Source organism: Mauremys mutica, chromosome 9 (assembly GCF_020497125.1).
Source record: "Mauremys mutica isolate MM-2020 ecotype Southern chromosome 9, ASM2049712v1, whole genome shotgun sequence".
NCBI classification, from domain to species: Eukaryota; Metazoa; Chordata; order Testudines; family Geoemydidae; genus Mauremys; species Mauremys mutica.
In genome coordinates, this window is record NC_059080.1 from 45,944,777 (window position 1) to 45,957,737 (window position 12,961).

Here is a 12,961-nt window from a genome sequence, read left to right on the forward strand (position 1 = left end):
GACAATGCAAGGTTTAAACTTCTGAATTCTTCTTGGTAACCAAACCAGGGTAACTCCCAGTCAGAACTTTCAGCTGAAATGACAGACAATCCCATTCAATCCTGCCCTGCAGCACTCCCTGCTGTTTTAGACCAGGATCTCAGGGAGGACAGAAGGATTTTGAGATTTCAAAATTTGTTTTTTTCCTAAACTGAAGATCTCAAAGTTTTCTGCAAAGGAATGTTCCAAAAAATATTTTGTTTGGGGTCATCTGAAACGTATTGTTTCAATTTTGACTTTTTTCATTTTGTATTATAAATATATTTTACTACAAAATGCAAAAAAATTGAAACTAATAGTTGTTTCAAAACAAAAACAAAAAATCAAAAAAGTTTAATTCTGAACATGTTGGTACGGGTCATTTCAACATTGTTGGAATCCCCTTTCCCCCATGCATTTCTTCCTAAACAAAGTTCAGGCAGAATTTAACCCAAGTTTGCTAAACATTTTGCTTTCAACAGAACTGTATATTCTGATGGAATATGGTTATGTCTACATTTCTCCAACCAGATCGTCTCTTGAACAGAGACTGCCAATTGTAACAAATGTGCTTTTGTTGTGTGTGATATCAATACCGATTATGGAATCTATGGTTTCTATAGCAGGAAAGTTATTACATGGCGTTCACAGAATGTATATTAGTTTGCCTAGCTTTGTTTGAGTCATGACAAATCTCTATCAGGGATCAGACTGTTATCAACATACTCATTGCAAGTGACCTAAGCCTGTTATGAGTTTGGGTCCCCAGAGATTAAAATTGTCTCCCTTCCCACCGTGACCCCACTCCATTATTTGGATCTGTAACTAGGAAGAGCTGCTTGCTGATGTGGAATTATGGAGATGGCTCATTGCCCTGCCCGTGGCCCCTGCGCCTCATTCTCATTTGGTAGCAGATTTGAGTTTGTGAATAGCATAGGGGCTGGAATCTTTGAGCATCCAGATCTCCTCTCCCTCTTGGGCCCTGTGCTCAGCAGCACCCTCCAGGGCTGCGGTCAGCTCTGGGCTGAAGATGTTGTTGGATGCACGGTAGGTGCGGGTGAGGCGGCGGAATGAGGAGTCTGAGGAGCTGTCGTCGTTGTGGTTGTCCTCGTCATGGTCATCCCGTAACTTGGCCCGGCTCAGCTCTGAGCTGTGCCCCAGTTTCGAGTCTTTTAAGACCTCCTTCATGTCCTGTATGAAAGCCATTTTGGGGCTGAAGATACAAAGCAGGAACACCAGGCCTCCAGAGACCCCACACAGAAAATAGAGGCCTACCTTCTCGGGGACACCTAAGGAGAGAAGTGGAAACACTTCAGAAGAGAATATGAATTACTCCTAAAGAGCAACAGGAGTCATTTCCCCTTGCAGTGAGCGTCCAGTATCATAGCCCTATTGAACAAGCACGAGAGCAAGGGGGAAGAAGGGATGTAAAAGAATAAGGGCCCTCAATCCTCATTCTTCACAGTATAGGGGTCATGAAGGAACTGCCCTGGTCCCCCATGATAACATATCATGGAATTAGGACAGTGTGACATTCTATACCTTGGGGAAGTGTCTTGTAACCCCCATATTCCTCATTTTTATATAATCATAATCTTACATATAAAGCATGCCTTGTAAGGTATCAGGGGAAAGGGTATGATTTGCTGAAAGTCATTTCTCTATCCATATATGTATATCATTAATACATATGAAGTTATGAGAATTGTGTGGTATGGTTGTCACTAAATCATGCTGTGAGTTGGGGAATCAGACAGATATTGGCTCCCCAGAGGCAACAGCAAGGAAAGTAACCAACGCCCAGGTAGAGTGTAAAACAACTCATCAACGGCCATTGTACAGCAAGGGAACTACAATTCAGTGACTTACCTGCATGAGTCCACACCAGGGGAATTGCTCAACCTTGCCTAGAGACTCAGCAATGCCCCCAGACATGCCTGGACTTGTGTGTTCCTTAAGCACATGGGACTAAGGGTATAAAACAAAACATAGCAGGCCCATGCTGCTGGGCCTCTCTCTGCCCCGACCTATGCTGCAAGCAACAAAGACACTGACAAGAAGACTGAAGACTCCAACAGAAGAGACTGGCCCAAATTTAAGGGACAAATCTGTATATTAAGGACTGCAATATCCAGTGGGGTGAGAAAAACTGCTTAATCTAGATGTTGCCCAGTCTAATAGGGTTGAGAGTTTAGATTGCATGGTTATATTTTATTTTATTTTATTTTGGTAACTAACTCTGACTTTTTGCCTATCACTTAATATCACTTAAAATCTATCTTTTGTAATCAACAAATTTGTTTTACTGTTTATCTTTGCCAGTTAGTTTGTATGGCAAATCTGCTCAGGTTTTGCAAAGACTGGTGTATATCCACTTTCCATTGATGAAGTGGTGAATCAATTATTAAATCTGCATTGCTCGTCTTGAGCAGAGCAAGATGGTATATTTCCTGAAGTGCAAGTCTGGGAGCTGGGGCGATTGGGCTGATGCTTTCCCTGTGTGATTCATGAGTAGCTCTGGGAGCATTCATGTAATATAGCTGGGTGTGGGGCTCCATATGCAGTTGTTCCGAGTGATGATAGCACCTAGAGGGGTTTGCTGCTTGTCACTAGCAAGGCATTGTGAGAGACAGCCCAGGCTGGGAGAGAGTTAAGGGGGCACAGCAGTCCCATGGTCCCAGGCTGCACCCCAAGGATCCCGTCACAGACAGTATAGGGTGTTACACCTTCCTCAGAAGCATCTGTCACTGGTCCCAGTAGGAGACAGGGTGCTGGGCTGGGAGATACTGCTTTATTCCAGCAGGATAAATTTTGTGTTTCTCTGACTAGCACAATCAAAGATGGGTTGACTCCTGGTAGGGTGGGGGCAAGGCTCACAGCGAGTGGACTGGTAACTCCAGGAGTTATTTTTTAACTCATTTACACTAGTAACTTTCCAGAATGGAGGGCTAGTTCGCCAAATGGTACAGCTCACACTGAGTTCGGGGGTCTGAGCTATAAATACTGTGAGGTACTGTCTTCTCTCTCTACAGAAACGGATGCAAAACAATATCCTGCAAAAGGCTGAGGGTCTGGCTACACTGCAATCAGAGGTGTGACTGCAGCACGTGTAGACAGACCCAAGCAAGCCCTGATCTAGCTAGCTCCAGTAACAATAGCAAGGAATCCACAGTGGCATGGGCAGCAGCATGGGCTGTACAACTCCACCCAGGACCCTGGGTATGTTACTTAAATGGATAACCTGCAGTGATGCACCTTCACTGCTATTGCTGTTAGAACTCGCTAGATCAGGGGTAGGCAACCTTTCAGAAGCGATGTGCCGAGTCTTCATTTATTCACTCTAATTTAAGGTTTTGCATGCCAGTAATACATGTTAACATTTTTAGAAGGTCTCTTTCTATAAGTCTATAATATATAACTAAACTATTGTTGTATGTAAAGTAAATAAGGTTTTAAAAATGTTTAAGAAGCTTCATTTAAAATTAAATTAAAATGCAGAGCCCCCCAGACTGGTGGCCAGGACCCGGGCAGTGTGAGTGCCACTGAAAATCAGCTCGCATGCTGCCTTTGGCATGTGTGCCATAGGTTGCCTACCCCTGTGCTGGATCAGAATCAGCTTGGGTCTGTCTACATATGCTGCAGCTGCGTCCCTGATTGCAGTGTTCACACACGCTAAGAGAAGGGGGCCAGGAAAGGCGTCGCCCCAGAGTTCCAACAAGTGGCCAACCAGACTGGCATCTTTGCTTCTCCCTAGAGTGAGTGAGGAATTCAGCAGGCATCACATTCATTAATGTCCTCTCTCAGCTAGACTTAGTACTGTCTCTTGCCTGAGGGAGAGAGAATTCAGTCCTGGGGTCATTCAGTCCTTGAGTCTCCATGACATTGCTCCACCCCTGCGGATGTATCTTGGATATGCCTTCAATGACCAGTCTACACCAGAGGGGGATTGATGGGCATAAAGGGAGTGCACGGTGCTGCAGGCTCTTCGCCAAGTGCCCCCTAACATGCCCGTGTCTCCCAGCACGCTAAAGCAAGAGAGACAGAGTGGAATGTGACTCTCTGCCTGCACCCTCTCCACAGAGCACTGTGCACGTGCTCAGCACTGTGTTCACGTACCCCAGAGGTGGGCAAACATTTTCAGAGAGCTAGTAAAAATCATCAGATCTTCACGGAGCCTGGACAGCGTCGGCCCATGGTACCAGCCACCTGCAGTGAACAAGGGGACATGGTCTTACTGGCTAGGGTACAGGGATGAGGTGCTTCTCAATGCCCTCATCCACTCTGTGGACTAGAATCTTCACCTACCACCAACACATCTGCCAACTTTCACTCCCACCCCTCCCTCCTCGGCTCTGCTCCTCCCAGGCACTCAGCATGTCTCTCTTCCATGATCCTCGCCATCCCATCCCTAAGTTCTTCCCATCCACTCTCAGCTCCTCCCATTGTCTGCGCTCCCACTCTTTGCTCTCCCCCTACCATCTCTCTCTCCTCCATGCCATGTTCCAAATCTTCTCCTCTAGCTTCTCCTAGTCTTCTGTTGCTCCTGGCCACTTCTCTCCTCCTCGGATCTGTTCTTCCCTAACTCTTCCATAGTCCACTCCCCTTTGCTATGTTCTGAGGCACCCCCTCCTCTGCGGACATCAGTGCTTCTCCTATCTGTCACTCTGCTCACTTCCCTGGCTGGTCTGTGCCCATCTGTCATCTCCCCTCTAGAGATCCCCATGTTATTGCCAGACCATTTGGCCACATCCTCTAGATCTCACTCCTGGTTTTGCAACCTTGGTTTTCCTCATGAAAAAATGTTACAAAGCTAAGTGTGTGTGGAGGCGGTGGTGGGGAGGAGGTCTCTTCCCAGTTCTTGCTAGCCTTCTACCTGCTGCCTTTTCTCTAATTCATCTGCCATGGCATGAACTCCAAGTGCAACCTCACTACCACTGCTACCACGCAGGGTGCTACAAATCCTCCGAAGAGACAGGCCTCACAAAGAGGGGCCGTTCTAGGCACCAGCAAAGCAAGCTGGTGCTTGGGGCAGCCCATCTGCAGGGGCGGCAGCCGGCAGGGATCCAGCCTGGGAGCTGAGAACCAACAGGGGGACCTGGGAGCTGTAGTTCCTTGCTTAGCTCCCTGCCTATAGAGCCAGCCCGGAGCAGGGAAAGAACTACATTTCCCAGCATTCCCTTGGCCACTATCAACAGGAAAAGGAGGGGGAGGGAGTATGGTAGCTGAAACCTCATGCTGCAGCTTTCTGTGAATGGAGAGCTCACTGCTAGAGCGGGGTGGCACTATGAATGGGGAACAAGTGTGCCCAAGGAGTAGAAGGCTTTGGCTCAGATATCCCCTTCAGAAGACATCCCCAGACTGGATTAGGGATACCGGTGTGACCTCACCTTGCAGCCCCGAAAGAAGGAATTGGGTGGACTAAATGGACAGTGCCCCTCTCTATCTGAAGCCTAGCAAGGGAGGTATGTGGATCCCACTAGGATTTAAAATGAAAAGTAAGAGAAGGGAGGCTCTGGACCTGGGCAGCTTTAGATACAGTACCAGGCAGGTAGGAGGATTTCCACTTCTGAGCCATAGAAGTAGAAATTGATGTTTCCTTTCCAGATTTAGCTAATATTCAGAAAGGGAATCTAGCACCTGCCTTCCAGATTTGAACACCTCAAAATTCAGGAGTGCTCAAGCTCAACTTGGGCAGCTGTTACTTCATTTCTCCCAAATCAAATATACTGATCCACTGTAATTTGCTGTAGAAAAAGTAGGATAAAATTGAGCAAGAAATGCTTCCCAGTAGTTTTTAGGACTGGAATTGCTATTTTCAACAGCCATTGTCTTTTTTTTTTTTTTTAGTTTTATTTGTTTAAAAGGAAGACAGTGATATTGCATTGGCAAATTCCCCATAGAAACAAAGAGTAGAACAAAAGAATAATAAAGGCACCTCAACTTTTCTTCATTTATGTAGGACAGTCTTATAATATGCATCCAGATATCCTCCAATCACACAAGCTGAAAATTGTTCCACTTTACTGCAGTCCTGTAACCATATGGGAACCAATCCTGTCTGTGTTTTGTGCACATCCAAAATTCCTGCTGAATGACCCACCCTGGGAGCAAGTTACCAGTGACCCAGGGCTGGGGCAGAAGGAGGGTGCACGGGGGGGGAGGGGGAGAGCCCAGGGCTGGGGCGGCAGGGGGGGCGGTTGGAGGGGGCAGAGCCCAGGGCTGGGGCGGCAGGGTGTGTGTGTGTGGGGGGGGGCACTGGAGAGGGGAAGGGGATGCCCAGACCTGCGGCAGCACGGGGGGGGTGTGGGGGGAGAGCCCAGGGCTGGGACGGCAGGGGGGGTGCGGGTTGTGGGGAGGCCCAGAGCTGGGGTTGCAGGGGGTGCAGGTGGGGGGGAGAGCCCAGGGCATGGGCAGCAGCGGGGTACGGGGCGGGGAGCCCAGGGCTGGGGTGGGGGCAGCCAACATTTTTTTTGCTTGGGGCGGCAAAAAACTAGAGCCAGCCCTGATCACAGAGCAACTCCACTTCCCTTTCACCACTGGCAAAATGTACCCTGCAGCATTGGGCTGGGATCCTAGCCCACACCCAGATAACTATGGAGACTGAAACCTGCACTTAGTAAAGGAGAAGGTGGAGTCCCCAGGAAGAGCTGGGGTCCATTGGGAGAGTGTGTGACACCCAGGAGAGATCAAACATGGTGAATGAATTTCCAGTGGAGAGGAGCCGCTACAGGGCAGAGCTGGGGTCTAGTGAGAGCATTGATGGAGCAGCATTAAGAAATCAAAGACTGAATGAGCCATACTAGTGAACAGCACTGCACTGAACTACCTGCATAACCAGGCTGGGGAGCTCAAAGTAATTTCCCACACACAGGAGACACAGAGGCTGTGTGTGTAAATAAGGGAATAGAGCCCTCCTTCTGTCAGCACATCTAGAATAGGCACATGAACTGTGAGCCCTGTGACCATCAGCCTGGTCCATGGAGGTAAAAGGCCCTGATTTAGATTTCTGCTTCCCTTTCTCTGGACTCGGACTGCATTCCTCATGGAGGGTAGAAGTGCCTGGCTCAGGGACTTCCCCTCTTCACTGCGATGCAGGAGCCAGATTTTGGGCAAACCTTCCAGCGCACAGCCTGTGTGAGAGGAGCGGCCTGGCACATCACACACATGAGGTCCCTAGCCAGCCAGGAAACCCCAACCTGACACTCAAACCAGAGCCTTCCTTAGCCCACACAGCACAACCCCAAGGGAACAGCAAGTGTTTACCATGTGTGTAGTCGGAGAGCGAGAAGGGGTCTGGGGAATCCTGGCCCACCTCCTCAAACAGCTGCCTTGGCACTGAAATGAGAAAGGAGACTGCACTGAAAGGGCAGCTCATGAAGAACCCCTGGGATGGGGGTAGCAGCCAGGGATGGAGAGGAGACATGAAGGCTGCACAGGTACCTCAGGTGAGGGGTGTATGGACAGAGCAGGACCAACCCATTACTGCCAGAAATTTACACACAAAATATTTCCCTATGTCAAAGCAGTGGGTGAGGAGACGGCACAGGCGCCAGCCTCAATCTGTCCAGGGGAATTCTGTGGGTCAAGGAGGGAGGGGCCAGGTTGGGTAAATAATGTCCTTGGCCTTGACCACCAAACAGGCCCGGCTCCAGACCCCAGTGCACCAAGCACGCGTTTGGGGCGGCATGCTGAGGGGGGCGCTCTGCCTGTCGCCGGGAGGGCGGCAGGCGGCTCTGGTGGACCTCCCGCAGGCGTGCCTGCAGATGCTCCACCAGAGCCGTGGGACCAGCGGACCCTCCGCAGGCACATCTGCAGGAGGTCCACTGGAGCCGCGGGACCGGCGACAGCCAGAGCGCCCCCCGCGGCGTGCCGCCGTGCTTGGGGCAGCGAAATTGCTAGAGCCGCCCCTGCCACCAAAGACATGAGTTCAGTGAGCAATGTGTCATCCTTGTCTGTAGTGGGCAGAGAGCAAACCCCAGGCTGGAATAGCAGGGGGGCTACTGGCAGGATGGAGGTGCATTGGTAGAGTTGTACAAAGGTCCCAGAGGGTGCTGCAAGTCAGGAGGCCAGTATGTGGTAGAGCCATGCAGGGCCGGTACAAGGATATTTAGCGCCCTAGGAGAAACTTCCACCTTGCTCCTCCCTTCTCCCTCCCCTCCCCCCAGGCCATCGCTTATTATAAAAGTTCAAAATACTTTAAAATATACACCCTTTTTAGTCACGTATATTTCCTTCCTTCATTCTTTCAATCAAAATCGACTACATTTTATTCCACCTTTAGAATATCCAATTATTGTTATTAATAAAATGTATAAAATTAGAATGGTGGCTACTCCGTCATACAGCAACAACTGACAATATCCATATGACAAATTTCAACAACCTACACATGCATATTCGCACAATAGTGAGTTTGGATCCCATGCCACTCCCAGGAGTCAGCGGTGGATTCCTGGGGAGACTAGTGGATCCAATCGGAGAGAAACCCCCATGTGGCTCTGGGGTGGGCAGGTGGCCTGAACTAGGTCGTTTGTCCGATGTCCCTTGACCCTTTTTGCTTGGTGCCAGGGAGTCCCACTTTTTTGACTGCTTCTTGGGCACTGGTGAGGGGTAGTGGTGCCAGACTGAGCCCGGTGCCAGGGGTGCACTACAAACCGAGACCAAGGTGCTGGACCTAGAGTCCTGCTGAGACTGCAGTCCTGCGCCGGGCGGAGCGCAGCCTCCATGAGGAGAGCCCTCAAATGAATATCACTCTCCTGCATTCTCGGACGAAAGTTTTTACAAAACCAACACTTGTCTTTCATGTTTGATTCCCCCAAGCACTTCAAGCAGCTGCTATGGGGGTCACTCACAGGCTCTCAGGCCTGTTGCAGGCATAACAGGGCTTAAAACCCAGATACTGGCAGGGGTGGCAGGTTTGTAGAAATGTTGGTGGTGCCTAGAACCTGCCCCCCCCAAACTCTGCCCCCGACCTGCCTAAGGCTCTGGGAGGGAGTTTGGATGTGGGGAGGAGGTCTGGCATGCAGGCTCTGGGTTGGGGCAGGAGATTGGGGTGCAGGCTCTGGGAGGGAGTTTGGGTGGGGGAGGGGGTCTGGGGGTGCAGGCTCTGGGAGGCAGTTTGGGTGTAGGCTCTGGGCTGGGACAATGGGTGGGGGTGCAGGAGGGGGTGAGGGATTCAGGCTCTGGGAGGAAGGTTGGGGGCAGAGAAGGTGTGTGGGAAGGGGGTGGAGGGGTGAGGACTGTGGGGTGGGGCTGAGGATGAAGGGTTTCAGGTGTGGGAGGAGGCTCAGGGCTGGGCAGAGGATTAGGGTGTGGGGGGATGAGGACTCCCCCAGCCCTCTCTCTGCTAGCAGCAGTGAGTTCTGGGGGAGGGGCCCCTCACTTTCCCCCCAACCCCGGTAGCACACTCACCTTGCACCACTGTCACTGCACATGTTCCTTGCACCCCTCTCAGGTCCAGGAAGCCCCCTCACCTCCCCGGTGGTGGGTGCCGCGGGGGGGGGAGGGGGGCTGCCATCACATGTGCACCTCCTCCCCTGCTGCTGCCCCTCACTGTAGCCTTACTGAGGGTGACCCTTGCCCAGTGTGGGGCAGGAGCGGTGACTGCAGGTGGAGAGGTGGCGGGGCTGTGCTGGTGGAGGGTCCCACCAGAAAAGGGAAGTGTCTGAGGGGGAAGGGCTGCCACTAGTGGTTGAGGGTCACTAGGACCCTGCGGCAGCAGTTGATGCTGGGAGCAGAGCAGAACCGAGGCAGTGTGGAGCTGCGGGAGAGAGGCAGGGATACTTCAGGGTGCCAGAGGACACTCAGGGGAAACACCGGGGGTGGAGGGGCAGAAGGCTGAAATGCTGTAAAAAATATTGGGGGGCACTGCTTTTTGGTGCCCCCAAATCTTGGTACCCTAGGCAACTGCCTAGTTCGCCTAGTGGTTGCACTAGCCCTGGAGCCATGGGGGGAGAGGCAGCTTGCATAGAACCTACCCATGCCCTGGCTGGCTGGATGTTAATCTTGCTTTCATGGACCCTCAGATCCTTACAATTTGCTAATTAAAGAGAAAGACAAAATATTTCATCTAATGGGGAGCTTTGCGGATTCACCTTCTGTCTGTATCTGTGCACCCTGAAGCTTCCCATCTCCCCACTCCCCACTCGCATGCACGTGGTTAAAGATCCATGCCACAAGAGGAGGACACAGAGCAACAGCTGCTCAGCATCTGTCCTGTTTCTCGGGGCCTCAGCTTTGTAGCCGTTTCTATAGTTCTCAGCCTGCTGCTGACGGAATGTACAAGCATCTCTCAGGGAGACACATGGCACCACTCTCATCTAAACTGACCCGGCAGCCTCAACAGCTATGCTATTGGCTTGCTAGGCCAACAGGTGCCCTTAGTCCTCAAAATGCCCCCGCTCTCCAGGATCCATGTTGTACATCATAAAGCACTTGCTGGAGTTCTTCCAGCCCCTCCCCAGTGCAGTGTCAGGGTGACTGGGGACTCTTACCACATGTATAGGAGACCCTCAGCTGTTTCTTCACGCCAGGGAAGCAGGGGTCACCAAAGGTGGCCTTGTTAGCCAAGATGGTGCAGTTCTTCTTCCTGTGACACTTCCGAGAGACTCTCCTCAAGGCATCAGGAGCTAAGCACTCTGGAAATATAGACCAGGTGGTCACCAGGCTGTGGCCCCTGCATTCTCAGTAGCAGGGAGAAAAGCTTCTGGAAACCATGTAGCCCAAAGCCATACTTGGTCTGTAATATCCCATTCAAATGCACACATAGGAGTGTATATGAATGAGCCCATAGCAGTGACCTTATCAGGATCACATGTCTCCCTGCCCACTGAGCCGGGAGCTGGCTGTGAAGGAAGGGTTTATATATATTGTGTCCATGTGGCTGATTATATGCACACTCCCTCAGCCCATATGGCAGTGAGCTGGCTGAGAGACTGCATACGCCAGCGCCCATGCAGCAGTGAGCTGGCTGTGTGTGAGTACAGTGCTGTGCCTGGGTGGCAGTCACCTATCCCCAGCAATCTGGGGTCTTGACTGGGAGCGTGTATGTCTTGATGCCCACACAGCAGTGATATGGCTGTGCCCAATGTAAAGTCTCTGACAGCGTAATGACTTATTAAGAACATATGAACGGCCATACTAGGTCAGACCAATGGTCCAGTATCCTGTCTTCCAACAGTGGACAATGCCACGTGCTTCATAGGGAATTAACAGAACAGGGCAGTTAGCGAGTGATCCATCCCCTGTCCATGCCCAGCTTCCAATCAAAGCCTGGGGATACCCAAAACATGGGGTTGCATCCCTGACCATCTTGGCTAATAGCTATTGATGGACCTATCCTCCAGGAACTTATCTAGTTCTTCTTTTAACCCAATTACACTTTTAGCCTCCACAACATCCCCTGGCAATGAGTTCCAGATTCTTCAATGTGAAAGGGGCCCCGTCAGATTTCTAGTTCACACCTTGCCAACATACCTACATTGAGTCCAGTCCTGTTCGCAGAGTCACACTCTGGTTTGCCCCGCATGGATCTGCCATAGCTTGCGGAGTAAATTGCTAGGACGGATTTAGCCCTGCACTGCAGCCTCAGGTTGTCATTCTCACACACGGTCTTAATGCGGTGGTTAGCTGGGAAACATTACACAGTATTCTGTTGCATCATTAACAGCTAGGCCTTTACCATTCCGAAAGTCAGAAAGCAAATTTGATGCAGCCCTCTCCGAAGTGGCAGCTCTGAGCTCCTCCCATTTGGCCTAAAAGCATCCCTTCCCAATAAGTTCATAAAACACCTAGCAAGAAGAAACCAAGAGACTGAGCAATTCCCTTCACTGTTCTCTCTGCAACCAGCTGGTGAATGCACTAGCTATTTGTTAGCATTTGCTTAAATGATTTGGCAGATATTTTTCATCCTATGGGATTTTGGAAACTGTTTGCTTTGACTATTTATCTGTGTCACCTAAATCACATGGCATAGTTTAGGCTCCTTAATAGAGACCATTGTCTTCCTGTGTGATTGCACAGCACATTGTCCAATAGGGCCTGATCTGGACTGAGGCCTTGGAATGCTACTGCAAGACAAGCAAAAAAATTATGATCTCCCTGTCTCTCCAGGAGAAGGATGATCTGTCCAGGACACAGGTGGGGTTAATTGACAATGGATTGACAAAGACAATGAATTGCCTTTTTGCCTCTGGTACACTTATAGTGCTGACTGCACCAATAGTCTATGGAAAAAAACAGAGAGGATGCTAAGCAACACCCTCCTTTGCACTTTAAAGCCATTTGCAGAGCTCACCTGGTCTGCACTTGTATGAAACTATCAGGTACTTGTGTGTCCCGGGACATGGGTCCGACCCAAACACTGGGCTATGCACAGAGAACTGGCACCAGCGCTGGTCCTGGCACTCATCCAGAAGTTTCTGTGGAGGGGTGGGGGCAGAAGGGGAAACAGATATGAATTTAACATTAGAAATCCTGAGGTCACATTGGCATCCCCTCAAACACCTCTATAATAACAGAGCCAGGCAAAGTGCAGGTAGCCCTGTTAACAGTGACCTGCTGCTGCTACCCCCAAGCTCTAGGTTGCTAGCAAAGCATCAGACTGCAACAACCATGCAAGTGCTGACTTCTGTAGCTGACCATTTTCTCCATAAGAACCTTTCAAACCATTTTAAAAACTGCCAAGCTTGAATCTATTAAGGGAAAACCTTACAATGAAATATCACTCTAGTTCAATTGCTCCCACTGATTCCCCTCCATTTTTGGGCTGTTAAATATATTGTCCTGGTGGCTGCCACATTTGAAATAGGCCAGCCTGACTTTTCTCTGTCTTCACTTCATCTCAGGATGTACAGCCATATCATTGCACAAGGTCTCACCTGGAATACTGCATACACTTCTAATCACCCCTAGAGGGATAGCTCAGTGGTTTGAGCATTGGCTT

General features: G+C 50.2%; 1 protein-coding gene across 1 annotated transcript in view; it reads right to left on the bottom strand.

The window, feature by feature from the left end:
* Positions 1-545: 545 nt before the first annotated feature.
* The window catches only part of LOC123378026 (protein eva-1 homolog C-like), a 41,952-nt gene continuing 29,536 nt past the window's right edge, over positions 546-12,961 (bottom strand). The window contains exons 3-8 of the mRNA XM_045031478.1: positions 12,314-12,437; positions 11,494-11,646; positions 10,512-10,655; positions 7,282-7,353; positions 4,135-4,224; positions 546-1,307 (exon numbers count right to left, since the gene is read on the bottom strand). Coding sequence (XP_044887413.1) covers positions 919-1,307; positions 4,135-4,224; positions 7,282-7,353; positions 10,512-10,655; positions 11,494-11,646; positions 12,314-12,437 — 972 coding nt within the window. The 3' untranslated portion in view covers positions 546-918. The remainder of the gene's footprint in view (positions 1,308-4,134; positions 4,225-7,281; positions 7,354-10,511; positions 10,656-11,493; positions 11,647-12,313; positions 12,438-12,961) is intronic.